Raw genomic sequence first — 27972 nt, forward strand, 5'->3', positions numbered from 1 at the left:
CAGGCTGCCATTTCCTCCGGGATTTTGTTTTTTGCACTCGGTTTTCCCTAAGAAAAGGAGGCAAAATTGCTGCCCAGGTAGGCTTTCAGATGGACCCGTGCTAATTCCTGCATAATGCCGGGCTCAGGCTTTTTTTTTTCCCCCTCTTACAGAGTCGTTAGCCCTGCAGGTCTGAGATAAAAAGAGTTGCAGGCTTCCAGAAAATAAAAAAAAAAAAAGGATTTGGGGGAGATGAGGCTCTGCTCAGCCCCCTTTTTTGCCAGTTTTTGTCATTTGGGCTCCAGGAGCCCGAGGGCGTGCTGTTTGCTGGCTTTTTTAGCATAAGCAAAGCCTCACAAAACCCCACAAAGCCGAGCTTGGGCTGTGGGTTCGTGGTGTGTTTGCAGACCCATCCCTTGCGTTTTATTTGGGGTTTTCATGAGCCCTTCCTCTTGAAATTAAAAAAAAAACGCCGGTAAAAGCCCGAGCCCGTTGCTAATTTTAACAACTCTTCCTTTTACACGCCCGAGGATAGCGAAGAGCTGGGTGCTGGGACGGTGTCCCCGGCTCGGGGACAATCCTGCTTCGCTTCCTCTCTCTCTCTCTCATATCGTGGAAAACCCGTGTGACTCCCAGCCCGGCGTGGGAGGAATTTTGGCAAACCGTTCCGGGCGTCTTGCCTAATTTTGGCAACCCTATTTTTGTGTTGGAGGCTGGGGCAGAAAGGAAGAGGCTGCGGCCCCGGCTGCCTCCCCGCTGCCTTCCCGGCCATACCGAGGGAAAAAAAAAAAGTTCTGGTTTGCCTAAAAGTGGCTGCTCTCGAGGAAATCTCCGGGGCTGAAAGCTGCGCCCGGGACCTGATTCTTGATTACATCTGATCACCGGTGTGAGCGTTTTGGGGTTGGGTTTTGGCCATGCTTGACCCTGGTGCCGTTCTCACCCCCTCCAGTGCTCACTTTTGAACTTTTAACTCCTCCTTCCTGATGGCCGTGCGTTTTGGGAAAGTCTGGATCTCCGCTCTCTGCGATCCTAACAAGGATTTGCTCCTTTTGGGCAGCGATTTGTGCCAAAATGCTGTTCCTAAAGGCTTCCTTCCGTCCACCCCGTCGGCACGGCGCTGAATTACCGGTGTTCCCAACCCCATTAAATCACCTGCGTGCCCTTTGTGTATCCACGGCTTGCTCGAGCTGCCGGGTCGTGTTTCCTCAATAAAAACAAGCCCTGTTATTGCTGCTGTAGGGGTGATTTATCCCCCGTTAATAAGCTTTATCAGCCGGACCCGAGCCTCTGTCCTAAATTACCGCTGGCTATAGGGCTTTCGAGCCGGTTGCTCCTAATTCTCGGTTGATGATTGCTCAAATGGGGAAATACCCAGTTTTTTCCGTGCTTTCGCTGCAGAAATGTGCCTGAAACCTCTGCATCCGTTTGTGTGGTTTCCATTTAGGGGCCAAAATATTTCCCGAGGCTCTCCAAGTGTCGGGCACGGCGAGACCAGAGCAGCGCGGTTCGTCCTCCTTGCTCACGGAGGAGCTGCTCGGCTGTTGAGGCAGGATCCTGGCTGGCTTGCCAACCGTCAGCATCCAGCAGGATGCTTGGTTTTGGGAGATTTGCTCCGGAAAAGCAAATTTCCTTGCAGAATTGTCCACGTTCAGATCCCCGAGGTGCCCTCCGAAGCCGCCGGTGGCTGGGCGCAGGCTGGCGCGGCCACGCTTGGGGTGGCAGAGGTCTGACGGTGAGTTTTGTGGTTCTGCCTGATGTTCACCCTTTCTTTCTCTTGTTTTCTTTTGCATGTTTTCCCGGCTGGATTGCAATAGAGAAGAAGAAAATGAGGTGAGTAAAATGAATTCCTTTCTTACGGCACTCCTCAAACAGACTTTAGCCCAGCGTAGTTCGGAGTTAGGGATTTCCTGAGCCTTGGGGCCAGATAAACCAAAGGGCAAAACCGAACCCTGCTTGCTTGGACAGGGATGAGGGACATCTTCATGTTTTATCCCGTTTTTTTGGGGTGTTTTCAGGTCAATGATGAGGTCTGGAGGGGCAGGGAGTGCCCTCAGTGCCACCTCTGCATCTCTTTGCTCGTGGCCACGGGCAGCGGAGCGCGGTGGTGCCTCTGAGTCACTGCTGCAGGTAGGTTCTGCTCTCTGCACCACGACAAGATGAATATTTCAGGACTTCATCCATGGAAAACGAAGCCTTCTGCTACATTAATATGTGGGGAAAGGAGGAAACTTTCCGGGACTGGAACGTTTTATGACACCCCAGCTGAGGGAAAGACCGCCGCTAAATAATTTTTGATGCTTCGGGACCACGTCTGCTCTGGCTGAACGTGCTGTGCGTGCTCCTGCCTCCCCAGCGGGCTGGAGAGCTGCAGGGACACTGCCTCGTGCTGCTTCAGGCGTTCCTCAGCAGTCATTCATCTCCGTGGAGTACGCAGAGCGAGCTCCTGCCGCCTTCCCCCGCTGCACTACGCCCACGGCAGCGTGCTGGGGGAGCGTTTTGCTGTCTGTAAAGCATGAAAGGCAGGAGAACTTTCCCACTATTCCGCCAGTAATTGCTCCCTATTAAATTTCCAAAGCTACCCGTGGAATATATTTTACATTTATGTAAGCCGTGTTTTTTAAACTCGGTGCTATTTAAGGAGAAAAAAATATCCCTGGAAGGGTGAGCATGTGAGGTTGAAGCATTTGTTCTGAGATGCGTGATCTCTGCTGAAGAGATACGAAAAGCAGCAGAAGGAAGCTCTGCAGCTCCTTTTCTTCCCTCCAGTCCTGCGTTTTGTGCAAAGGTGGCTGGGTCCAAACCCCATTACTCGTCTGCGAGCTCAGGTTTCAGCTCTGTTGTGCTTAGAGGTAGGAAGGTTGTAATCAAAACAACTGGCGTAGATTTCCATAAATGAATTTTGGACATAAATAATTTCACCAAAGTTCTGCTAAGACAACTCCAGAATGCTGATGCACTGTATTTACTGTGATTATTTATATTTTTATATATATATATAGGGTATAATTGATTTAACAGGTGAATCCAGTCCATGATAAGAGTTTGGATTCAGATTTGTAGAGACTCCTTCCCTTAGACATCCAGATACGTGTGAAGATGGGAACCTGATTTCTTAGGTTCTTCCAATGCATATGCCCAGGTCAGGGTAGAAAGGTGTCGATTTCTGGTTACAGAAGGAGAAGAAGTGACCCGATAAACTCACAAAATGACGTTCCCTTGCTCTCGAGGAGGCTGAGCCCAGCATCCTACAGGAGGACGGTCTCGGTAGCGTTCAGACATGGAGAAACTCCAACCAAGTGGGCTGAACGCTTGGTTTTGTCCTTTAAAAAGGACAAAATGAATTTGTGAATTTGGCTGTGTGCACTTGTGGATCAGTCTGTTGTCTGGGTTCAAAAAATTGATGATTTCTAATGTGTTCATCCCTTCGAAAACAGCATTTTCAGCGGCCTTTCTAGAGATGGGAGTGGGGCAGTGTTGGTGAGGAAGACAAGCACGTGGACGTGCCTGTTTTCAAAATGGGATGGGGCTTCCGTTCCACCACCCTCCTTAATAATTTACCGCGGTGCCTTTAGCCTGAGCAGCTGTGCATTGTTCTGCAGAAGTTAAAGGATAACTAAGCACATCGTAAGTCACCGTGGGCAGCAGGAAACCTCCGCTGCTGCCAACGATGTGTTCATGCAGTAGTTATGGGAGGGAAACCTCGCCGTGTACGGTGTTCCGACTGCTAGAACTGTTTGCGTTGGAGTCATGCTCCTCGCCCAGAGTGTAATTAGAATAATGCAGTTTGGATTTATGGGGATGAGGGAGATGGAGAGGAGCACCCCTTTAGCACAGCGGGACAGCATTCTTTTTGGGGATCGTGCTCTCGTTCCGCTGTGGTGGATAGCGACGGAGCTTCTGCGGAGACAAGCCCGTAGCTTTAAAATAGGTGGACAAACGCCAAGGTAAATAAACACGCTTTGCTTTTTGCTCTGAAAGCTGCTAATCTTGGGCTTGGATAACTGCATTCTGTAAGGTGAGAGGTTCTTTACTCTGTGTTGACCTGCTTGTTAGCCCGAGACTTGTCGGGAAGGATGAATGCCCGAGATAAAGCAGCACGTGGGAAAGGAAGCCTAAAGCTGTGGCCGTAGCTCTTGGTAGCCTGACTCACTCCGAAACCAAACGCATCCAGGTGCAGTCTGCCGGGGTGTGAAAGCAAACACACCTAAGGCTTGAAAGTGCAGGGTGTTTGGTGGTGTGAGACCATAGAAACAGAACAAATAAAGTAGCGCTCTCTCTTCGATTAACTTAGTGCGTCGAACCCCTTCTTTTTTTTTTTTTTAATAAGAATTAAAAAAGAACTTTCAGCTTGGTTATTAATAAGTCAGTTAAAAAGCCTCAGCCTGAATCCCAGAGGAGATACTGTTCAAGACTCGAAATGAGCAGATAATTGATTTTGATCAAAAGAGAGGCAGGCTCAGAAAAGCAGCGTGGCTGCGCTGTCCCAGACTTCAGCCCAGGATATCAATTTCTATTTTATAATCATAAAAAATTCACCAGGTAGAAGAAAATTGCTCAGTGCTCCTGTAGAACAGAGTTGTTTTTTTTTTTAAAAAAAAAACTTCCTCTTACAGCCTTTTTTTTTTGTCTTTTCCAGGGCAAGACTGAAACCGTGCAGAAAGCTGGCTTTATCAAAGGCCCAGTGTTCAAAGGCGTTGCTTCTAGTCGCTTTTTGCCCAAAGGCACCAAAACAAAGGTTAACCTTGAGGAGCAGGGAAGACAAAAAGTGTCTTTCAGCTTTAGTTTAACCAAGAAAACCTTACCGAACAGATTTCTGACCGGTCTCGGAAACGAGAAACAAAATGAAACTCAGAACTCCCCAGCAGTACCCCTTCAGCCTGACTTTAACCCCAAAATTAAAATGGACCTTGGGGATGCTGCTGGTTCAGCTGAGGAGTCCTCACCTCCCAAACCGAAGGTAGAACTGGGGAAGATCCATTTTAAGAAACATTTACTTAGCGTCACTACCAAACCACCGCCACCAGCTGCAGCAGCGACGTTGCCGCCCTCGGCTCTGGCACCGGTAACGGAACCGGTGGCAGCGGCCGCGGATTTCCCGTCGACACCTCCACCGCCTCCTCCACCTCCTCCAACAGCATCACCAGCAGCATCCATGCCAGTTCCCGCAGCAGCAGCCTTGCCACAACTGCCCGTAACGCTCATGTCGACGCTGCTGCTGTCGCCGCCCGTAGAAGCAGAAGTCCCGGCTTCGAAGGAGCCGTGTCGCGTGGTGCCGAAGGAGGCTTTGGAGCTGGACGTCAAGCAGGATGCGGTATCGCACGGTTTGGAAGAGCACGTAACTGTACACACGGCCGAGCAGGTGGAAATAACTCCACAGAAGGAAGATTCCCATATTGGGAAAGACGACGAGGTGTCCGACAGCTCCAAGGGTGCTTCTCTGTGCTCTAGGAAACAGGGTTCGAAGAGGAAGTTCTCCCAGTCCGACGGCGTGTTGCTGGGCTCCGAGTCTGATGAAGACTCTGTGAGGACTTCTTCCAGCCAGCGCTCGCATGAACTGAAGATATCCAGTGCGGAAAAAGAGAGAGATCCCAGGAAAAGCTCTGCGTCGCTCAGGGGAGAAGACCTGGTGAAGTCCTCCTCGCGCTCCAAGTCAGACAGAGATGAGAAGTACTCTAGCTACTCCAAGTCGGAGCGAGATTCGCGGTACTCGTCCTCCCGGTCGAGGTCAGACAGGGACAGACGGCGAAGCCGCTCTCATTCTCGTTCCCGGTCCGATCGGGGCTCCCGAACCAGCTCTTCGTACTCGAGGTCGGAGCGCTCGCATTACTACGAGTCCGACCGCAGATACCACCGGAGCTCCCCTTACAGAGAAAGGACAAGATACTCCCGTTCGTACGCGGATTCGAGGGCGAGGGAGAGCTCTGATTCGGAAGACGAGTACAGGAGGACACATTCCAGATCTAGCGACTCGAGGCGCACGTCATCCCACTCCTCTTCCTACAGAGATTCAAGGACTTCTTACTCTAAGTCGGACAGGGACAGCAAAATAGAGTCATCTCATGGTGACATGGAGAGGAGAGGAAAGTCTTCTTCAAAAGCAGATAGAGATTCAAAACGGACTTCAGAAAGTGAAGTAACCAAAAGGTGCTCTCCCCTTAATGAGCTCGGGTATCGAAAGGGGACATCCCATTCTAAGCCTGACAGTAATGTGAATTCCTCCCGTTATAAGTCCACCCCTTCAAAGACCCCTGCGCCAAAGCCTGATAAATTTAAGAGTTCTTTCTGTTGTACAGAATCGGTTGAAGAAATAAAGCAGCAGTCTAATTCTCTAGATTTAGAGACCTCTTGTCTAAAAAGCAATGAGATCCGAGTGTCCATTGCAAAAAGATTTGAAAGGGAAAAGACACTTTCTCCATTAAATCAGTTAAATGATTCACCCACTTTTAAAAAGACAGATGAATCAAAAGCTGGTTTTCCTCATTCAAGGTCCGAGGAACTTGCAGGAAATGAATGCCATGACAGTGTTAAGGAGCAAGAGACTTTAGCAAAGGTAAAGCACGAGCAGTTAAGAACGTGTTTCCCTATGGAAATGAATATAAATGGGTCCCCAGAGGGTAGGTCTGATGACTTGGGAACTCTCAGTGCCTCCAAAACAGAGGATGTCGCAGCGTCTTCTGACGATAGCCTGTGTAGGTCGGAAGTGTCACCCGTTGTAAAGACGAGTAAGTTGTATCCGTTGCCATCGAATGGATTTGAGAGCACGTATGCCTCTAAAGAGCACGAGCTAGGCGATTCTCGTGTGCAGTCCAGCGAGTGTAGCAGCCTGTTTAAGGAAACGGAGGCTCCGGTCCAAGAGCAGCAATGCGAAGCTATGCCTTTGCCAGTGGTGAATGTAGATCATTCTAAAACTTTAATCAAGAAGCTGGATGATCAGGCGACTCCATGCGACAAAACCAAAGAATCAGTTTTTTGCTACATTTCCGATGATGCCACCCCTTCTTTGTACCATTCGGAGGTTGAAATCGAAGCAGAACCAGCAGATCTAAAAGTTACTTCCGAGGCGTTTCTGGACGTGCACGTCGAACCACAGACGGTGACGTGCGACTATGAAAGCCCAGAGGATCAAAATTCCAAGTCGGCCTGTGAAGACGATCAGTATCATATGAACCATGCCCATAAAACGAGCCTAGCTGTGGACAGCTCGAGCAGGGATTCCTCCCAGGACGGCTATTCCCCCCGAATCAGGTTGGACAATCCCGTGGTCGTGCATCATCCCGAGGGAAACGTCCCCTCCAAGTGGGACAGGGCCCCGCCAAGTCATTGTGAGAGGCCAGCACACCATGTGGAAGCTGAGGAGATGCTGGAGGTGGACACCCGGCATGTCGACCTTCCTTCGGCGAAAGGCAAGCTGTCGTTCAAGGACGAGCATTCGTATTACTCCGAAGTGCCGCTGGAGCACCGCAGCAGAGAGGTCGCGGTGGAAGAAAGCGCGGTTTCTACCGAGGGACTTGGGTCTGACGACCTGAAAGAGCAAGGCCTTGGCACCTCAATTGAGGACGCCGGGAACGGGCCCTTGGTGGCGTCGGCTTTTCCAGACGCTTTGTTTCCATCTTGCGACGTTGTGGTCACCGCCGAAGAAACGGAAACCCTAATGCAAGCCCCGACGTGTGACAGCAGCGGCGGCGCCTCCGAGTTCGTTCCCGCTCGCCATGACGATTACTCGGACACGGCCGAGAGCGACAGCGAGGCGGGCAGCGACGACAGCGAGACGGAGGATTCAGATTCTGACGACGGCATGCCTCGGAAGCGGCTCCAGTCGGTTGTGGTCGTCCCCAAGAACTCCACCATCGCCATGGAGGAGAGCAGCCCGTGCTCCTCGCGGAGCAGCCAAGGCAACCGGCGCTACTCGGACCACTGGGACGATGAGAGGCCGGAGCCCAGCCGGCCTTACTACGAGGAGAGGCCGGAGAATACGACGAGTAAGAATGGCCCGCAGGCAGAGAGCAGGTGCTCCCCTCGGGGCATGGAGAAGAGCCCGGCCTCTTCCACCGAGCTCAGCAGGAAGGAGCCCGAAGAGCTTCGTCCAGACGCTTGCCAGCCTCAGAGTGATGGCGTTGACAGCACGAGTCAGGCAGATTTAGCGGCGGATTCCGATGGCAAACCCAACCAGGACGAGAGGCTGAAGGAGCTGGTGTCCGCGGGTAGACCTGGTGGCCTGCAGGAGGAGCAGCCATTTTGTCTGCCCGAGAGCTTGGAAAGCGCCGATAACTCCCGACACCAGGCCAACGCTTCCCAGCCCGACAGCAGGCAGGGGAAGGGTGGGCTTAATCAGTCTGGCCTCGGGGAGTTCTCCAAGGTGGACGGTTTTCATACAGGGGAGGATTTGGGTGGTTTAGGCTGGGATTTCTCCCAGCCGGAGAAGCCCAGTAGCACCTACCAGCAGCCGGATAGCAGCTTCGGGGTCTACTCAGGCTACGTTTACCAGCCAGGTTCGGGAGCCTACGGCGGCTCTCAGAACTACTGGCAAGGCAACGGTTATTGGGACGCGAGGTCTGCTAGCAGGCCTTCTGGAATTAATTACGAACGGATTCAAGGGCAAGTGCCGGATTCCCTAACGGAGGATCACGAGGAGTACGAGGAGGATGACCGCTGGGATGATGAGTGCAAGGCTCGTTTTCCCAGCTCCCCGAGTAAATTCCACGCTCCTGAGCAGAAAGAGGCAGGTTCTGTGCAAGCCCACGAGATCAGCAGCAATTCCACCAAGGAGCCGGGCTCCGCCGGTGAGAAAAAGGAGGAGGTGAAGGCTTTGGAAAAAAACGACGTGAAGGAGCGAGGGCCGCCAAAAAAAAGGCGCCAGGAGTTGGAGAGTGACTCGGAGAGCGATGGCGACTCGAGGGAGAGGAAGAAGGTAAAGGCAGAGGGGGAGCAAGCGGAGGCGGCACCGCAGGACTCCTCCATGGTTGGTCGCTTGTGCATCATGGATGACTTTAGAGACCCGCAGCGCTGGAAGGAGTTTGCCAAGCAAGGCAAGATGCCCTGTTACTTTGACCTGATTGAGGAAAACGTGTACTTGACGGAAAGGTAACTGAGTTTTCTTTAATTTTATTTTTTGCCTTTGACTGTAGCAGATTTCAACTTGTATTTGATTCTGTGATAGCTTTTTTTTTGATTTTTTTCTTCCTTTTTTTTTTTTTTTCCTGTGTTTTCTGCTGTTCACCATTCATATGACCCCCCCCGCCAGTGGTGGGGCTGCAGTAGAGCCCAGAGCAGTGCAGCAGCATCACCCCCAGGCCTGTCAAATCTCATTTTTTCAGAGTCCCCAGAGGACAACCCTCAAGACGAAGGGAAATCTGGGCACGGGAAAGGTTCTGGACACACGTCGGGTGTTTTCAAAGGCTTTGGGTGCTTGCACGTAATCATTTATCATCTCAAACAAGTTATTTTAGCTCTAACAGCTGCAATGTGAAATACCAGAAGTGAGCTGCTGATTGATGAGCCCCTCTGCATGGGAATATTGACCAGGACATGGTCCCTTGGAAAAAAAATAATCTGTTTATGAGCTTTGAGCTTCAGTAAGTGTGTTGCTTCAGAGCTCAACAGCCTTCATCCTTGCTCAAAAATATTAAATCCCGCTTTAATGGAGCTCTGTACCAGTTTGTAACCAGTCCTTGGGCAGCCTGGGGTAAGGCTTGCTCATCATACATGCCTGCTAAAGCTCCTTTCTCACCTCAGGATGCCTCCCTCTGATAGTCTGAGGCAGAATAAAGCAGGGCTGTTTTTCAAACCCCCAAATAAACACCAAACCCTTCTGCAGCGAGGGCATGGCAGCGGTGCGGGGGAGCTCCACGGGTGTGGATTTACACACGCGCTGTGTTTTCTGTAGTGGGTCTTGATACTCAAGTGTTTGTTGCTTCATTTGGCTGCTCTGAACTGTGTTGTTCGCCAAAATGCTTTAACACATTTATATAAAAAACACATTCTTAATTCAGAGCCTGAATATAGACCACTTACGTGTAGACAAAACTTGCTGTTTATTTCAGCCCAAGTTTTTTTTTGTTTTTTTTCTTACGCCTTTTTTTTTTTTGTCTTGCTGGGATCCTCACTCCAAAGCATTTCCCTTGCAAGGGCTAATTATCTTATGGGAATTAAAATATCACTTAGTAGATGCCTTTGGTGCCCTACCTTTGCTGTAACTCCAGTTTTCCTATGTTTTTTTTTTTAAATCATCCTATTTGACAGTAAAGCAGAGGTTTAAGTAGCTAAACCCTTCAATTTGCTTTTTAAAAATAATGCTTTTTAAAAACGATACACGTGCCCACTAACGTTTTGTGTGTTAATATTTTAGAACATAGGTTTTCTCCTGGCCTTTGAATCGGCGAAACCAAACGGAGCATTGCAGGATAGCTGGGCTTGGAGGGAGCTCTGGAGATTGTCTCCGTAGCGTTACGTCCGATTACAGAATATAGGATTTCAAAAGAGGCCAATCAAAGCCTTTTATCCTCTTAATTTAAACCTTATAACGTGTGCTATGTGGTGAGAAGTCTTTTAGCTGTAAAATTTAGAGCTGACTTTTCTGAAAATTGGCTTCTTTACTTGTATGATGAAATTAAAGGTTTTTAGTCCTGCCTCTATGTGCAGGTACGTACATGGATGCACACAACTATCTCAGCTGTGTTTCAATGACTTGTCTTCCGCAGAAAGAAGAACAAATCTCACCGGGACATCAAGAGGATGCTGTGCGAGTGCCCTCCTCTCTCCAAGGAGGAACGAGCTCAGGGGGAGGTCGCTTGTGGAGAAGACTGTCTCAACCGCCTGCTCATGATCGAGTGGTGAGTCCTGCTTCTTGAGTGGCCACCGTTGTACATGGGATGACTTTGGAGCCCCAAAAAGTGTTCAAACCTTTCTGGTCGTTGGCAGCAAGTTGTCTTCACACTCTTATTTCCAGTGGCTGCCGTGGATTGAGCGTCAGAGCCCACGTACCAGCGTTTAGATCTGACCTTAGATCTTCTAAGCCAGTGCCTTCCTCAGTAACCTCCTGCTAAAAACTGACTGCAAAGTCCTCAGCTCGTGAGGTTTAATTCTCCTCTGTCATAAACATGGTTGAAGGGAGAGAGAGAAATGCAGATGTAGCTCTGTGTGAGATCCTCATCTCCTTTCACTTCTCCTTTGATGTCCCTGCTCTCCCCAGAGCCCTACCAGCCTCCTGCTCTTGTCTCCTCTCCTCTCCTGGAAGAGGTTTGGAGGCCAAGGAAGCGTTGCTTGGCATGAGCAGGAGGCAGGGCTAGGTGCATGTGGCTAAAAGTGATGGTCACAGCAAGGGATTGGCACCCTGGCATGCGGATCATTACCAGCTGGGGTGGAAGGAAAGGAATTGCATGGCAGAAGCATTGCCCTTTGGTTTTAATTTAGCCCAGGCAGCAGATGTAGGGAAGGGGGAGATCTCAGGGGAAGAACCCATAAAAACGTGGAGAGAATTGGCCACTTCAGCCCATTTGGATTATACGACGTGCGAGCGCAGTAGCATTTGGATTGAAAATGTTTTTTTATCTTCTTTCCAGAAATAAATCGTCTGCATTTGCATGTTGACAGTCAGATGGTTATGCTTTTTATAGCAAAACACATTTGAAAGTTTTACGCTGCATTTATTATGGCTCCTCGGTATCTCTTCCCCATCTGAGCTGTTTCTGTTGCCGCCGTCGTCCTGCTGGGAATTGATTTGTTCCATTTCCTTCCCTTAGTTCTTCCAGGTGCCCAAACGGCGACTACTGTTCCAACAGGCGCTTCCAGAAGAAACAGCATGCAGATGTTGAAGTGATCCTCACTGAGAAGAAAGGTTGGGGACTCAGAGCTGCCAAAGATCTCCCATCGTAAGACTTTGCTCTTGGAATGACGTAGCTGTGCTGTTTGACTCCCTCGCGAGTGGAAAATTACGCGCTTGCAGTTTCTTAGCTTCACCGCTGTTAGGAGATGTGCTGAATTTCCTCCAGTTTTCTGTGCTGTCCTTGCTCACTGTCGTGTGTTCCCGGCAGTTACCTGCATGTACGTACCCTAACCGAGTATTAGATCACCCACTGGGGTTTTCCCCTCGTCCACCAACCTGTTCTCAGCAGGCTTTCTGGCAGACGTGCCTCTAGCTTCCTCTCGTGTTTAATCTGTGTTCCCTCCTCTCCGTGTTTGGCTCCGTCCCATCGCTTCAGAGGAGAGTCTGTTCTTTTTCTCTTCCCACCTCTGTGAAGCTTTTCCTCTTCTGGAGTCTTCCTCCTCCTGGCTGCACTGTACGGAGAACCTGTGGGGCTCCTTCCTCCCCCGTTAGCCTGTCGTTAGCCAACTGCTGTGCTTCTGAGTGCTGGTTCTGCATCAGTGATGCCTGCAGACCCAAGTCTGGTTTAGACTTGTATCTATTCAGCTAAACACAGATTTTTTTTTTGCATTTTTGCACCTGGATCGGTGCTGCTGAAGTGCAGCGTGTGCAGGGAGCAGGTCTGGGCCAGGAATGCTCTCTCACCAGGTAGGATAGACCGAGGAGTTGCCGGGAGCCTTCTGCCACACCAATTTTTCTCATAATCACGATAAGAAAAAGAGCTTTAAGTCCTCGAGAGAAGAAATAGGACTGCGTGGTTTCAAGGAACTGCTTAGGGCTGAAGCACGAAGGTGCAGCAGGGAGGAGCAGGACAAACAGGAGGCAAATCTAGGGGATTTTTGGGAGTGTGGAGGCTTTGCCACGGGAGAGTGGCTGTGTAAGGAGTGGTGCTCTTACAGGCTGCGGGACATCTGGATGGTTTTTTTACCCCAGGTTCAGACAGCATCATTTGTCGTGCGTGTCATCTGAGTCTGGGTCCCCTCTCGGATCCTTGCGGGGCCTGCAGGAGTCAGCTGTGAAGCTCTGCAGATGAACAACAAAAGGCTTGGGAGGATAAATTGGTGGCGTGCCTTGCTGCGAGGAAGCAGTGCCGTGCTGCTGGGAGTTTCACCAGGCGCTGGGATTTACATTTCAAAAGGCTGCGGGGATGGGCACGGGGAGTCTGCTCAGTCTCAAGTGCATGAGAGAGACTGCGAGCTCGAAGTCTATCTGCCTGGAATTTAATTGTGCAAAGATTTTCTCTAACTCGGGGTATTTCAGTGAGTTTCCATGGAAACTGATTTATTTTTTTTTTTGCTTCTGTGGAAGAGAAAGATTTCTGTTGAGGAATCCAGCAATGGGTTCTGCCACTAGGTATGCTGTAGGTCTTCCAGCGGTGTCTTTTCGTGCTCCATCAAACACCCGAGGCTAATTCAGAGGGGAGATTTGACTGCTTTAGGGGAATGCCAAGTTATCTAAGATGCACTGGAGACAATTCTGCTTGTGCAGGTGTATTTAACCCAGAGAGCCTTCACCCGGGTTTAGGTGCTGCTGCCTCATATGGACACATCGAGCCCAGTTTTACTCCAAGTTTTTAGGAAACCTTTTGGAAGCCCAAGCTCTGCAGGTTGTCCTGGAGATGTGGTGGTGAACCCTGCGGCGTGCTGGGCTCGACGACGTCGAGAAACAAGGGGAAGGAAATAACCACATGAAAACAACCACGCGAAGGCCGCCTCGAGTAAGAGAAGAAAGAAATGAACCGAAACAAGAGCAGCAAAAGGAGCTGCTGCAGTTGGCTCGTGTTCGTCGAGGGACTTGGACGCAGTTCTTCAGCGCTCGGTGCAGAGATCTGAGCCTGCTGCTGGCTGCAGCCTTGCTTTTGTTTCTGCTTTGCGTTGTTTTTGTTTCATCCCTGGCTCTTTGGGTGGAAAACCGCTTTTTTTGGTGAACAGGGAGATGGGGGAAGGTGGACTAAACAAGGAAACTTGGGACAGGCAGCAGGAAAACCTAACAAATTTTTTATAGCAGACTGGAGCATGCCGTGGAAATGGCAAGGAGTGCAGCGGGTGAGGGTTGAGCTGGCCCTTTGCTGTGTTGGGGTCAGGGTAATTGGTGCTTCTCCTCCATCCCTGCTTCCAGATTCACCTTTCCTAAGGCTTTCTCCCTCGTGTGCTTTGCAGGAACACCTTTGTGCTGGAGTACTGCGGGGAAGTGCTGGACCACAAAGAATTCAAGGCGCGTGTGAAGGAGTATGCCCGCAACAAGAACATCCACTATTACTTCATGGCCCTAAAAAACGACGAGGTGAGCGGTGAACCCACCAAAACTCTGCTCGGTGTGAGCACAGTGCGTGTGCAGAGCAACGCTCTGAGCCTGCTGTAGGTGTTTTTTTAGGGGAAGGCCACTTGGGCTGTCTTACTGCCCGTTTTTTAACCCGTCGCTCAGTCCCAGCCTGGTTTAAGAGAGGTTTTGTAGCTTGGCTCTGTTCCGGGGTCCTTAAAATAGGTGAGTGGAAGAGGAGGAACTGTCCTTGTGGCAGTGGGAAGGGATGGGGTTATGAACCCACCCCTTCCACATGAGCAAAACCCTTTTGGGAGAAACCACGCCAGCACCCCAGAGCTGCTCAGAGCTGAACTTTGTTATTTTACCAACACAAACCACTCCAGAAAACCCAAGAAACCAAATTTCCTCACTCCCCCAGCCCACAGAAGTACGCTAAACAGGGCCGCTTTGAGCTGGCGGACTCCCTCCATGCAGAATTACCGTCATAGAAATATTTATACGCCAGAAGTCCTTAATTATTTATCTTTGCTCCAGCTTATCAGCTATTTTAGACCCACGGAGCTGTGGAGCTGCAATGCAGGGAGCTGCAGCGCCGCTTACCTTGGGCGGTGGGCCCTGGCCTGCTGCGAGCGAGGTGTATAAATAGAAATTTAATACCCTATTCTGCTTGTCTCTCCTCTGAAGATATATTTTTTTTTTGGGGGTCTTGGTAGCTTTACAGTAAAGGAGCTAAAAATACTTTTCTTTTCCCTCCACGTAAGCGATTTTGGTAGCTGCCACGGGATTGTTCCGTGATCCCAAGGGAGCACAGGGATGTATTTCCCCCAGTTAGGGAGGGTGCAGTGATCCAGAAGGCAAATCTCCCATTAAAACACAATCTGCGGGGCAAAAACGTTCGGTTTCACCAACCCAGATACTCGTTGTGCCACGTATCAGAGGGTCAGAAAGCGATATTAAAAATTTAGGATGCCAACCACACTGAATTGCTCTGTATTAATTCAGAATGAAAACTAAGAACCACAGACCGGTTGCAAAGTGTTCTTTTGGGGGGGGCTTTTGTCATCCCTGTAAAATCCATTCTCTCCAAATCAAACAATTTTGATAGCTGAGGGAGAAAAGGTGAGTGACTTGTGCAGTTCTCCTTTGTGTTGTGCACAAAAATGCCTCGTTCCTGGGTACTCTGCCCAAAATTTCTGCCTAGTGCACGGGGAGGAGGGGCAGTCCTGCTCTATTTGTTGTTTCTTTCCTTTTTTAGATAATAGACGCTACCCAGAAAGGAAACTGCTCCCGTTTTATGAACCACAGCTGCGAACCAAACTGTGAGACACAAAAGGTAAACTGCTGCTTCGAAGCTGCTGCTGCTGGCTTCTCAACTTCCCAACTTCTCAACTTCTCATTAGGCAAATGTAAACCTTTGAAACGGGCAAGTGCAGCTGATTCACTGAGCAGATTTAAAACTTATCACCCTTGCTTTGTGAAGGATTGGTCTTGCTAATTTAATAGGGAAAAGAAGCCAAGCCTGGCTTTTGCAGTAATTGTTGTCATCTTGTTTTCTCCTCGCCTTAGTGGACTGTGAATGGGCAGCTCAGAGTCGGATTTTTCACCACCAAACTCGTCCCATCGGGTTCGGAGCTGACGTTTGACTACCAGTTCCAGAGATACGGGTAGGTCTCCCCTCTCTCTGCTTAAGCTGCTGCAAGTGGGTTTTTGGGAGTGTTGATGAAATCCTGCTAAAAAACTGAAAGCCTCACCTAGCGGAGCGGTTGTAAATGAGCACGAATTCAACTAGATAAAAAATCACCTGGATAAATTTTCATCCATTACAAACAAGAGATTGTAAGAGGAATTTTCTGTTTTATTTAATATTTTTTTTTTCCAGTATCACTTTATTGCCTCTTTCTTACCCTTCATACCATCTCCCTGCAGTGGAAACTTCCCAGATAATTACCTGACTGTTTCTTTCTTCTGTCTATTAATTGGCCAAGCTCTAGGCTTTGCCATGCTGTTAAATAATGCCTCTTCTTCCCCACCCATTTCTGTTTTACAACTTAGCAAAGCTTGCAGGGGCTGTAAAAGCCTAGCAGATAGCACGTTTCCTCTTCCTGCCTGGCTGCAGCTTGGGCTTTGCTCCCTTCTCTGCACTTGAGCTGAATATTTTCTGTTACTGCTCGTCCAGGTGAAATATTTCCCTCTCTTCAAAGTGATCAGCACAAAATAGCACCTGACAGTCGTGGAAGGACCTGCAATTACGAGATTAATTGTGGATCCAATTTATAATCCCTAGGCATCTTTACCGAATTTAGCAGTTTAATGAGTGCCTCTTCCTTTTTCCTTCTGGATCCTGCTTTCTGCAACAGCACGGCTCTTCCTGTAAGCAGAGGCTCGGAAATGCATTTTTAGTTGTGTTCCACATCGATTCATGCTAAAATGTCAGACGCTGTCACGTCGTGTTCTGTTCCAAGCATTAATCAGGCACGGATCCATGAAGATGAGGCAGGATTTGGCCTGGTAGCTCGTTAGAGCCCCTAGGTGGGATTCATCAGCCTGAATTTGCACGTCACAAAATTAGTGCCTTGTACCCAGGCGGGTCAGCACAGAGCTGTCTCTAAAGCTGGGAAAGTCACTATTCAATACGCAGTCTGTAGGGCCATCATTTTATTTGTGTCTGTATTAATTTGGCGTAGCCCAAACCATTAGGTTTGGTGTTACACCTGGGCTCTGTCTCCAGGGAGTTTTTTAGCTCTGATCTTGTTCGTACCCTTCCTGATCTCAGCTTCTGCTTCACACGAGACCCCGCAGTTCGGCTTCTCCATTTACCATTGGTGATGCAGAGCCAACTTCCTCCACTCTGTTTCTAAAAAAACAAAACACAAACAAAACAAACAAATAAAACCCTGCACACCCTCCCAAGCAGTTTTGACGTATAGTTTAAGATTTATGGCATTTCAAGTAGAAAATACAGAGGCTTTGTAAACATATTGGCTGAAGACAAAGCAATTTAAATCTCTTGTGCTGTTCATTGCTGTAAATCTCTGCAAAAAAAGTCTTCCACCTGAATCTTTCTACTTCCACGAACCCTCAGCCCGTTCTTTATTTTGTTTTGAGCAATAAAATGCAAGCCTTTTTCCTAAGGAACGTGTGATTTTGGTTCAGACCCAGCAGCCCCACCTTCACCTTTCTGGTTCTTGGTTCTTGACCTAGGAAGAGCCTGGAACTGTACCAGGCTTTGGTTTCTTGTGGAAATGACAGGATCACAGCAGCTGTTTGAGGATTGAGGGGTTTGTTTGAATGTTCAGTGGCCAGAATGAAAAGCCTTGGCATGCAGAAAGTCTCTGTCCCTTTTCTTCTGAAGGCAGCTGGTGAAAAAACCACACTCGCTGCCCTGTCCTTGTGGTCTGGGCAGCCTTGCTTTGCAGCAGCGTTGCAGGGAGACTCCAAGACAGAAAAAAACACCCGAAAAAACAGGGATGTGATGGCTTTCCGTGTTTTCTTGTAGCTGCTTAGCGGGTATTTGAAAAACAACGGAGAGGAAAGAGAGAGCAGTGCCTGGGCAGTGCAGTAATGGCCTTTATCATCGCAGTAGCGGGATGCACTTAGGAGTAAGATGAAGCAACTGATTGGAAATGCCATCGATTCGTTATTTAATGTTATTTTGCTTCTGCCCACGAACAGCAAAGAAGCTCAGAAATGCTTCTGCGGCTCGGCCAACTGCCGGGGTTACCTGGGGGGAGAGAACAGGGTCAGCATCCGAGCGGCTGGAGGGAAGATGAAAAAGGAACGCTCCCGGAAGAAGGATTCGGTGAGTGTCGTTCTCCTCTGGCTGCGAGTTTGTTGTTTGTTTTCTTTTGTTTTTCCCTTAAGAAGCAACAGAGGGTTGGCTGAGGGCATGATGCCCTCTTTGTAAGTCTTCGGGTCACCGCTTCCCGTTCCAGGACGAGGCTGCTAAATTCCACGTGGCTTTCACAATTCCTTGGGTTGCGTGATTTTTGAATTCCAGGGAAAGACAAAACAGCGCTGGCTTCACTGTGTAGGACGTTACCTGCACTTTGACAGCTCAAATGGTGCAGATGTTTGCCATCCACGGGCTAGGATGTGAAATTGGAACCTCTAATTGCTTTGGCCTAGAGGCAAGTCAGCGTCGAGGAACTTGCAGGGACGTGCCTTGTGTTTGCTTTGACTCCAGCTTCAGTTGTGTTTGCAGATGGATGCGAATGAAATTAAGTAAGCTAAATCCAGACTTTTTAAAGCCTTTTTATAGCTCCTCATGCATATAATCCTCTCCAAGTGGTTACGTGAGCCTTCTCTCTACGTTGAGTTGCAGCGATGGATTTGTGTGGTAGGCGGAGGAGGAAAGTTTGCAGAAAAGTGGTCAAAAGGAATTTAAATAACGAATTTGAGTGCAAAGAAGTGATTTGCACTCCCCTTACTCTCTACTAAATTGAATTTTTCTGTGCTTGAAGCAAAGCCCTATTCCTACAAATAACATTACATATTTTTTTGGGAGGTGCTGCCTTCGAAAAGGCCAGCTTCGTTTCCATTTGCTGCGTCTGAGAGTCAGGGAGGCAAGAAATAAATCATCTGTAGGTGGGTTTGGAAGGCAAATCGGTGCCACCGAGCAGTGGGCTAATTGTGGAGGTTGATGTTTCGGTGTCTTCTCGGAGAGGAATGTGCCTCTGGTTGTAAAGGATGTAAATACGAGCTAGGAATTCGGAGAAGTAAATTTCTCTGCAATTAAAACCAGGATAATCTTCTCGTGCACATCTGCTTTCCCTCCGTGAACAGGTAAATTTCCAACCAGAACTATTTTGGGGGCATCCACCTGGAATTTCCCCTGCGGAGCGTTGTGCACGTGGCGTAGAGGTGTACATCTCACAGGCTGGTGGCAACAGCGCAGCTCTGCGTGGCATTTAAGCCCTAAACAACATGGAATGGAAACCGTAACGCAGCAAATAAACGAAACCCAACCAAATTGGGGCAAATTAAAGCCAGACTTCGCCCTTTTGCTATGTGAGCAGTGGTCAGGAGGGGCTCCCGAAGCCAGGGAAAGGAATTCTCCTTGGCGTCGTGTAGGTAGGGTGGTGTTTTATGCGCCTGGCATGGTCGGAGAATTAATTTCCTCGTGGTTTTCTTCCTCCTGGCAGGTGGACGGGGAGCTGGAAGCCCTGCTGGAGAACGGCGAGGGGCTCTCGGATAAGAACCAAGTTCTCAGCCTGTCCCGGCTGATGGTGCGCATCGAAACGCTGGAGCAGAAGCTCACCTGCCTCAAGCTCATACAGGTGGGAAGCTCCCAGCTGAGCGGGGAGGGATCGCTGGTTCAGGGAGGTCGTTTTAGAGCTTTTTAGAGTTAGAGGGGATAATAGAAAATGCTGTTTGAGTTGTGCCAGCACACTGAGAGGGGGCTCGAGCAGTTCTGCTTGGTTTGTAGGCGATGTGTGGTGCAGCCCTTGCCTTGTGCTTGGTGAACTGATGTGCTTGGGTCATGAAATGCCCATTTCTAGAAGCAAACGACGTTGCAGCTGTCTTATCGTGGTTCTAAACCTCCTGCTGCGTGTGTTACTGCTCCGAGAGCAGCAGCCACGTCCCCTCGAATTACATTCGACGCGTGCTGGGCTTGGCAGGTGCCTCTCTCTGGCTCCCTGCTCCGGGTTTTTTCAGCAGCGAGGAGTTTGACAGGAGTTTGGCATGTGGAACCCGAATTCTTTTTGCCCGTGTGTCGCTGACCCTTCCCGTGGCCTCTCTGTGACTTTGACCCATCCAGAACACGCACTCGCAGTCGTGCCTCAAGTCCTTCCTGGAGTGCCACGGGCTTTCCCTCCTCTGGATTTGGATGACGGAGCTGGGCGACGGCCGGGGGAGCACCGCCAACAACCTGAAGCTGCAGCTGGAGGTCAGTCCTTCTTGCCTCGGGTCTGAGGCTTTCCTAGCCGCCCTGCTAATTGCTCTGGGTTTATTTTGATTGCAGCTGATGATTTTATTGATAGGCATGCCGCATGCCAAGCCTCCGTGAAAACAAACTGCAGGTATCCGTGCAGCGACGGCCTAAAACTTCTGCTTTAAGGGGGGAGTAAAATACACGGAAAGAATTTGCCTCTGTGGTTTTCCTTACATTTCGGAGTTAGTGACATGAGCCAGGCTTGCACAGCAGCGGCAGCGATCTTTATTCCTTCCATACTGCACGACAGAGGGAATCTGAGGTATTGCTTTGACGGGCCCGAGTGGAGCTTTGAAGGTTTCTGTTTTCTGTACGCGCTTCGGCATCGCACGCAAAAACCAGCTGGGAGTTCCTTCCTTAAAGGGGCTTCTGCCAGCGCTTTGCTGGGCGTTTTGAGAGGCTCACCCTGCCCCGAATCCAGCCAGAAAGCAGAAACTGCCCGAGCCTCAGGGCTTGAGGGTGCCTGTCCTGCTGCTGACCCCCCCTTTGTTTTCTGAGCCTGCTCCCGGAGCTCCACGCGGGTTTTCTCTTTTCGCCTTAGTTATTGGGTCGTGCCACGCTCATCTCGCCCTGGCCCCAAGAGGAACGATGTCTGACAGCCCCGTAACCCAAAATTTTTGGAAAGATGGCACGGCAGAAGGCAGCGAGCACTTAGAGGGACACCGAGAGCGTTGACTTGCTGGGGCTGGGGCTTTGTCTCCACTCCTGATGCATCTGGTCACTGCACCATTAACTTTGGTGTTTTTCTATAAATCAAATACACTCTTTTAAAATCTGGATCATTCTTTACTGAGCTGCAAGTCAGGCTTGTCATAGGGGTCAGATCACACTTTTTTTTTTTTCCTTTCCTCTTCGTTTTTTATTTTTTTACGGTCATTGTTTTAGGAGTTGGCCTTTGGGCCATCAGATGGCAGAAATCAGCATAATGCCATAAAACCATCTCCTGTCCTTCCTTTTGTCCTTCCTTCTGGAAGGATTGGTTTTAAAAAAATCAGTAAATTGAAGTGCTGCAACAGGACTTTCTGCCTCTTCCTTCAGAAAAAAAAACAAAACTGTTTGCTGGGGATTTGGGCTCTGTTTTCGGGAGAGGTTTTGCACCACCATGGGATTGGTTTTAATTTTTTTATTCCGTGGGCTATTAAATTCATGAGTGTACAATGATGGGAGCTCTAGGTAGACGCAGATAGGATGACTTGGCATAATTGCCAAGGCTCAGTGGTGCAAAGTCTGAGATTTTCTCTACTCCAGCGTGCCTGGCTGCGTGCTGGTTTCAGATGCTGGCTCCTGGAGCAGCGTGGATCATCCAGAAGTGGCTGTGGCCACCTGTAGGTGTCTGAGCTCGTTGAACTTGATTTAATTACAACCCACTGCCTATTTTTTCTCCTCTCATGGTTTATTTGCCCTCTTTAGAAGCTCACCGTTGCGTTTAGCCCTGAGGAGGGCTGCGTCTCTCTCCTCGTGACCTGTCGCAGTCCCATTCACCTTGATTTTCTCTCTTCAATCAGATCATGAAGACGCTGGAGCTGCTGCCTATCCCCACCAAGAACATGCTGGAGGAGAGCAAGGTGCTCCCCATCATTCAACGCTGGGCTCAGACCAAGACCGCCGTCCCGCAGCTCAGCGAGGGCGACGGCTACTCCAGCGAGAACACGTCGCGGGCTCACACGCCGCTCAACACGCCCGATCTTTCCGCCAAGCAGAGCGTGGAAGGGGACACGGACACCCCCAAAAAGCTGGTGTTTCGGAGGCTCAAAATTATAAGTGAGAACAGCATGGACAGCGCCATCTCGGATACAACCAGCGAGCTGGAGGGGAAGGAAGGGAAGGAGGACCTGGACCAGCTGGAGGGAGCCCCGACGGAGGCGTCGGAGGAGCAGCAGCAACAGCAGGAGATGAAACCCGCTGCCGACGTGCCGGTGGAGAGCAGCAAACCTCAAGTTGTGGAGCTGGAGGCCGAGCCTGAAGTGGAGGTGAAGGAAAGCAACGGGGCGAAGCTGGAGGAGCCCATCACGATGGAGACGCCGTCGCAGGACGAGGAGGAGGGCGTATCCGACGTGGAGAGCGAGAGGAGCCAGGAGCAAACCGACAAAATCGTCGACGTGAGCGACTTGGCCACCAGGCTGCTCGACAGCTGGAAAGACCTGAAGGTAAGAGGCACCCCGGGGTACCCGCAGCACCACCACCTCTGCCCCTGCTGAGGCCAACGCGGAGTTGTTGGCCTTAAACGCGGCGCAGCAGGGCTGGGACGTGGTCCTGCTGGTAAATCTTGGACATCTACGATTGCTTTTGGGGCTTTTCGGGTGCTTTCTGTGTGCATCCTTTCATTGCAAGCTCCCCCGTCCGGGATTTCAAACAGATTTCCAGGTGGTTTTTGGTCCAGATGTTGTCCAGGTGGTGTTGTCCAGAGTTTTTGGTGTTGCACACCAAAGATGGTGCAGGCTGGCCACCACAAAAACACCTCGTGGTGGTTTTGGGGTGGTTTTGGGGCTGCTCAGGGTGAGAGCCACCTCCCAAATGATCAGGAAAAGGACCTAGTGACAGCGTGAGAAGCGTTTCTGGTTGGAATGCCCAGTGCCCAGCTCGATGCCCATTCAGCAACCTCTTAAATTAAGTTATGGGAAGCTCGTCAGCGTTTCCTGTCCCGTTACCACGTGCTCCACATCTGCAACGTGCAGAGCCTCCACAAAAACCCATCTGTTGGCAGCATTTTGGCCTCTTGATACCACTTTTAATACTGGGATAACCTCTAGATGTGCGTAGTTTGGATATAAACCAATAAATGCTCAGTTTTGGGGTGTTAATCTAAGCTTTTAGGGGCTGCTAGAATATCCATCTGCTTTCTGGTCCGCTTCCATCAAGATCTTCCTGGAGAAAACGATGTAAGAGTAAGGTCAGGGGGCTGCTGGTTGCTTTTTCTCCTCCCTGAGCAGTGCAGGTGGCCTTCTTGGCCACTTGGTCTTTAGCTGACATCAATCTTTGATGAAATTTGGGGTGAAATTGAGTTTTGTAACCTGCTGCTCAACGCTTCGGGCATTTTCTGGGGGTTTCTTTAGGTCTTTGGAAACTCCTGGTGGATCTGCTGCTCCTATAGGATTATATTTTGGGGAGAGCAAGGAGGGCGAGAGCCTTGCTTGGAGGTGTGAAAGCATTTATTGAGGATCCAGCAGAGCCCTGAGGCTGCGTCCACACCAACAAAACACGAGGAGGGAGAAGAAAGGGACCTCTGCACGTCCCCGAGCACCCAGCTGAGATGGAGCTGAGTCCCTGCTGGCTCTGCAGAGCTTCCAAACGGGGCAGCTTTGGTGGAAAAGGTGGTGGGGGAGTTCTGCCCTTCTCCTAATCAAGCACCCGCCCGGTTTTAATTAGTGCTCTTTAAGCAAACTTACATTTTAGAGCGCATCATCTCGCCAAAGAGCTGTGTCCGTTCACTACCGTGGCTGCAAACATTATTTTATAAAACGTGGAGTTTTGTGTAAGACTCAAGGGAAATCTTACCTTAATTTCTGAAATTTTCGGAAAAACCAGATGCTCTTGAACAGAATTGTTTGGGCGTAATCATTTGTGCCATAAATCGTACCGGGAGAGGAGGCGAGACTTTACCAAACGAAACATGAGCTGAAAGGTCTTGCTGTAGAAAATTAGGCTGAGGTTCTTCTTCCTTCCCTTCTTTACCGAGTGGATCTGCCAAATATTGCTCACCAGCTTTTAACGTGCAGACTTTTTAGGTTTGCTTGGCTCTTTCGGTTCCTTTATGCGAGCGGCACTGCCAGGTTGGGGTTGGGGTGGGACTGGAAGCCCTTTTCCTTCCTGGAAAGGATTTTCCCTTCCAGGTGGAACTGGAAGTCCTGGATCCTTGGGGATGTTAAAGCTGAAAACCAAAAAAAAGTGAGCTCCTGCTCCTGCTTTGGAGACGCGCTCGCGGGGATCCCCCAGCCCCGTGTTTGCAGCGCGAGGTTTTCACGTGCTGCAGGGCTGAAACCTGGAGCAGCACAAGGGAGATAAGTAAAAGCATTAAGGAAAAAGTTGCCCAAAACGGGGCACTTCTCCAAAATGGGCACTGCGAGCCCGGATTTGGTCTGACACCCGCCGGTCCCAGGAGGTTTGGGGTTTTCTCCGGAGCTCGGAGGAGCTCGGGGTACCCGGGGAGCTCGTGCTGAAGCCCGTGGTGGAGCTCTGGAGCTGTCACCCGTGCGAGTTGGTAGCTGGGATGTGTCTTCACGTCCCCTCGGTGATCTTTTAGGCGTGCTTAGGACTTTCCTCGTGCCGTGGCAGGGATGCAAAAACCCCGAGGGGCACGGCCCGAAAAGCAGAGCGCTCTCGGGGGGGGGAAACCACGACCCCGTGGGTGCCTCCTGTGCCGTCCTCGGCCACGAGTTAACTGCTTCTGTCCTCCTTTCACCTCTCGGATGCTGGTTTCTGGTTAACTACCCTCTGGTTAACCCATTTCTGGTTAACAACAGCTCAGCCCCGGGTGGCAGATGCCCGAAGGAAAAGAAACGGAGCTGGCAGGAGGGTGGCCGGGAGTTGGGGGGGGGGGATCTGCAACCTCGTAAATTTAAGCTATGTCCTGCTCCGGTCCGTGCTGATGACCCCCCTGGTAATTTCACCCATTTCCATCCAGCTTCTCAGGGCAGCAAGGAGCTTGTTAACATCACCAGCTGACCATGTGTCTCCTTGTCCCAACTCCGTGCTGAAGAAGGGAGCGAACGTAGCGTGCGCGCCGCGAAGAGCCGGGAAGATGGTTGGGAAGCTGGATGGTGATGCATGAGCAAAGTGATTTAGGTGCAAAAAGGACAGAGGTGTGGTTAACTCGGCGCTGCCGACGGTATTTTGCTGCGTCCATTGGCCGGGGGAAAAAAAAAAACCCAGCTCCCGGCGTGAAAGGATTAAGTGAGCTCTCTCTTTTCTCTACCTCTACACACGGGGACGGCTGCCTCGGCTTACGGGGCTTGGCCACGCCGGCCCCGTAACCCCCAGGGAGCTGTGGCCGCTGCTACACCCCCCCTTCAGCACCACACACACCCCTCACACACCCCCAAAAAAAAAAATGGGGACGTTTTCAGCCTGGGCTCGTGCCCGCGGATCCCAAGCTCCGGGGCCGCGGTGCATTTTTCCCCCGTGCTGAAAACGGACCCGACCACGGGGGCTGGAGAGCACGCGGGGGTCTCCCGGTGCTTTTTCCCCCCTCCAACCCCAGGATTGTGCTCCCGTCCCGTAGCAGGTAAGGTCCCCGTGGATGGATGTGCTCCCCTCTCTCTCTCTCTCTCTCTCTCTCTCTCTCAGCATCTCGGCGTGTTCTGGCAGCACCCGCACCTTCTGCAGTAGGGTCGGTACCGCCGAGCAGGGCACGGAGGACTTGCACCCCTCTGGTGTTTGGGATTTGCGGGTGTGAAGCCCTTAGGGGCTTTTTGCGGGGTGATCTCAGTGCTGAGGGGAATCGGGCAGGTTTGGAGCTGAGCACAGTGTGCTTTCCTAACTCTGGCCCCCCAAAGCCAGCCTTTGGGTCCTACAGCTCCACTGCCCATCCCATAAGCGTCCTACAGCACTCTGCTACCCAAAACATCTCAAATCCATCCCTTAGAGAACCAGAGAGCTGCAGCTGGGAGGCTCCAAACCTTCTCCTTACTACCTGAAGCCTTCTTTTGTCATAAAGAGATTTATTTTCTTTTAAGAAGCCCTTTAGGAACAAACCAAACGCCTTGGATTTGTAAGGTTTTACCCGAACACTTCTTCCCCAAACAATTTAGCAGCTCAGGGCCAAGGCGATGCCCAGGCTGTTTGATTTGGGCAAGGTGGACTTGCTCTTCTCCAAAACCCCCTTTTGGGAGCTTAATCGTTTCCCTGATAGGAAACAGCAAATCTTGGGTGGCCCCGACGAGCTGAGCTTTTAATTTTCCCCCAAATAACCTCTCCAAATCACGCTTGACACATCTTCAGAGGGCAGCACGGGGAAGCTGCTCTCGCCAGCCCGGGGTGAGCGGCTCTCGCTCCGGCACGCTCTAATTAGGGCGCTTGTAATTTGTCAGAACTTACAGCGAGAAAACAGCTCGTGGAAACAATAGGCGCTGGTGAGCGGCCAGGCTGTTGTTTTTTTTTTTCTTTTTGGCCTTTATTTAGGGAAGTTTTGGGCTCAGTCCTTGCTCCCCTCCCTACCTTAGCATCGTGCGCTCGTGCGCCGCGGATGGGGATGCGCTCGGGACGTGCATCCTGCTGCACCCACCCCCTTCTGGGCGTGCGTGCAGCCCGCCAGCCTCATTTCGGGGCTTTTTTTCTTTTTTTAAGCTTGTAGCAGACCCGAATCGTGCAGCTAATTTTTTGTGTAACTCGTTAAAAGCTGTTCTCCAAGGTAGAGAACCGCCTGGGCTCCGCTGGCGGCCCTCCTGTGCGCTCCGTGCGCTCGAGCTAGCGCCTTCCGATCCCAAAATAACCCAGCCTCGCTCTGCAGCTCTCCCTGCCTCTTGCTTTGACCACCATCTGCTTCCCATAGAGCCGATCCCAAATTCTGCTTTGTGCCCTTTTCAAAGGCTCTGCTGCCTCCGCTCCTCCCCGGAGCGGTGCCGGCGGTCCCGCTGCGTGCCGAGCCACGCTCCAGCCGTACCCAGCTCCGGTTCTCCATCCTTTCGGACCATTCTTTCCCCTATTTTCACGTTGCGTGCCCTGCTGGTTATTTTTTTGGAGCTGGGAGGAGCCAGCACCTCCTCTCCTGCCCCTACTGATCCACCTCGGGGCTGGTTCTTGGCACCTCGTGCCCCCAGTGGTGGCTCCTCCGCAGTCGGTGTCGGTGTGGGAGTGCGGCGTGGGCTGCCCGGGGTGCTCTGCTTGGTTTTAGGGCGTGCTGCTCCGCTCTGCATCCGAGGAGGGGCTTTTAGGGCTGCTGGTGCAGGAGGGGGAGAAGAAAAGAGGAAAATCCAGCACTAACGGGTGCTTTTGGGGCTGCAGGAGCAAGGCAGCAAGAGAAATCCTCCCGCATAACTTGGTCGCTCGTGCCTCCGGGATTCAGCTTGGAGAGGGTTTAAAGAATTGGTTTTAAGGGCAATTTGGGGCGCTGCTGTGCCGCACCTCTGACCTTCCAGGGGAAGTCACCTCTGTCCCACGCAGGGTTTTTTGGTTTATGGGTTCAGAGCCGTGTAGGTTTTCCTATCCCAGGGGCTTCCTTCCGCATCCCTCCCACCCCAAGCAGCGAGGTGCCGCTTTGTTTCCCGGGTGCGAGGTGTGCACCAGGCTTTGTTTAAAAAGAGGAGAATTGAGGGGAAAAAAAAAAAAGGGGGGGAAAAATAAACAGGTGTTTGACCCTACTTTAAAACAAATCTCTGCCCCAATCCCTTCGTACAACCCCCAGCAGCACTTTGGGAGGGGCTGTGACTCGCGGCCAGCCCCCGAGAGGATCCCTGATTCCTCGAGTCATCTCCAACCACCTTTAAAAAAAAAAATCAGGGCGGAGAATCGATGTTTTTAAGAGAAAAGGTGGTGTTGGGCTCGGGGGGTTCCTCCTGCTGCCCTAAAAGCAGGCGAGGAGCCAGAGGGGACCCCCTCGCCCCGTGGCACCGAGGCACCGTGACCTTCGTGCCCTAAATTTGGCAAGGTGAGCTCCTCCTGAGCTGCTTCAGCAGCAAATTTCTTAAAAAAAAATAAAGTTTACGTAAGGGTGAGGATCTTGCAGTCACGCTGAGCTGGAGGTTTTTGCTTTCTGAGTTTGGGATAGCTTTGAATCCCAAAGCAGAGGTAGGCACTGGTGGAATAACACAAGCAGCCTTCGTTCCCCCTATAAATCCCCTTCGTCCTCATCCAGCCCCTAAATTAAAGGATATTTTGGTGCTACACAAGCACGGCGTTTTCCCCCAGGGTGCCAGGGTTGTGTTGATGCCTTTGCTGTTGCATCAAGGAGAATTAACTCCGCTCGGAGGCTCGTGGAGCAGGTTTGGCTCAGGTTTTTGCTTCT

General features: G+C 50.7%; 1 protein-coding gene across 3 annotated transcripts in view; it reads left to right on the forward strand.

Moving 5' to 3' along the window:
* SETD2 (SET domain containing 2, histone lysine methyltransferase) overlaps positions 1-27972 on the forward strand; it is a 45077-nt gene that overhangs the window by 3942 nt on the left and 13163 nt on the right. The window contains exons 2-13 of one of the 3 annotated variants that reach the window (XR_011093600.1): positions 1794-1809; positions 4616-9060; positions 10677-10808; positions 11718-11846; positions 13999-14122; positions 15357-15434; positions 15668-15765; positions 17774-17900; positions 19243-19377; positions 19860-19988; positions 21539-22180; positions 24655-24832. Coding sequence is in view for 1 of the 3 variants with exons in the window: in XM_068673162.1 (XP_068529263.1) it covers positions 1794-1809; positions 4616-9060; positions 10677-10808; positions 11718-11846; positions 13999-14122; positions 15357-15434; positions 15668-15765; positions 17774-17900; positions 19243-19377; positions 19860-19988; positions 21539-22180 (6055 nt within the window). In the remaining 2 variants the exon portion in view is untranslated. Of the gene's footprint in view, positions 1-1793; positions 1810-4615; positions 9061-10676; positions 10809-11717; positions 11847-13998; positions 14123-15356; positions 15435-15667; positions 15766-17773; positions 17901-19242; positions 19378-19859; positions 19989-21538; positions 22181-24654; positions 24924-27972 lie in introns of all 3 variants that reach the window. The other 2 variants (XR_011093601.1, XM_068673162.1) reach the window with 2 other exon arrangements.

This window comes from Anas acuta, chromosome 2 (genome assembly GCF_963932015.1).
Source record: "Anas acuta chromosome 2, bAnaAcu1.1, whole genome shotgun sequence".
Classification (NCBI taxonomy): Eukaryota; Metazoa; Chordata; class Aves; order Anseriformes; family Anatidae; genus Anas; species Anas acuta.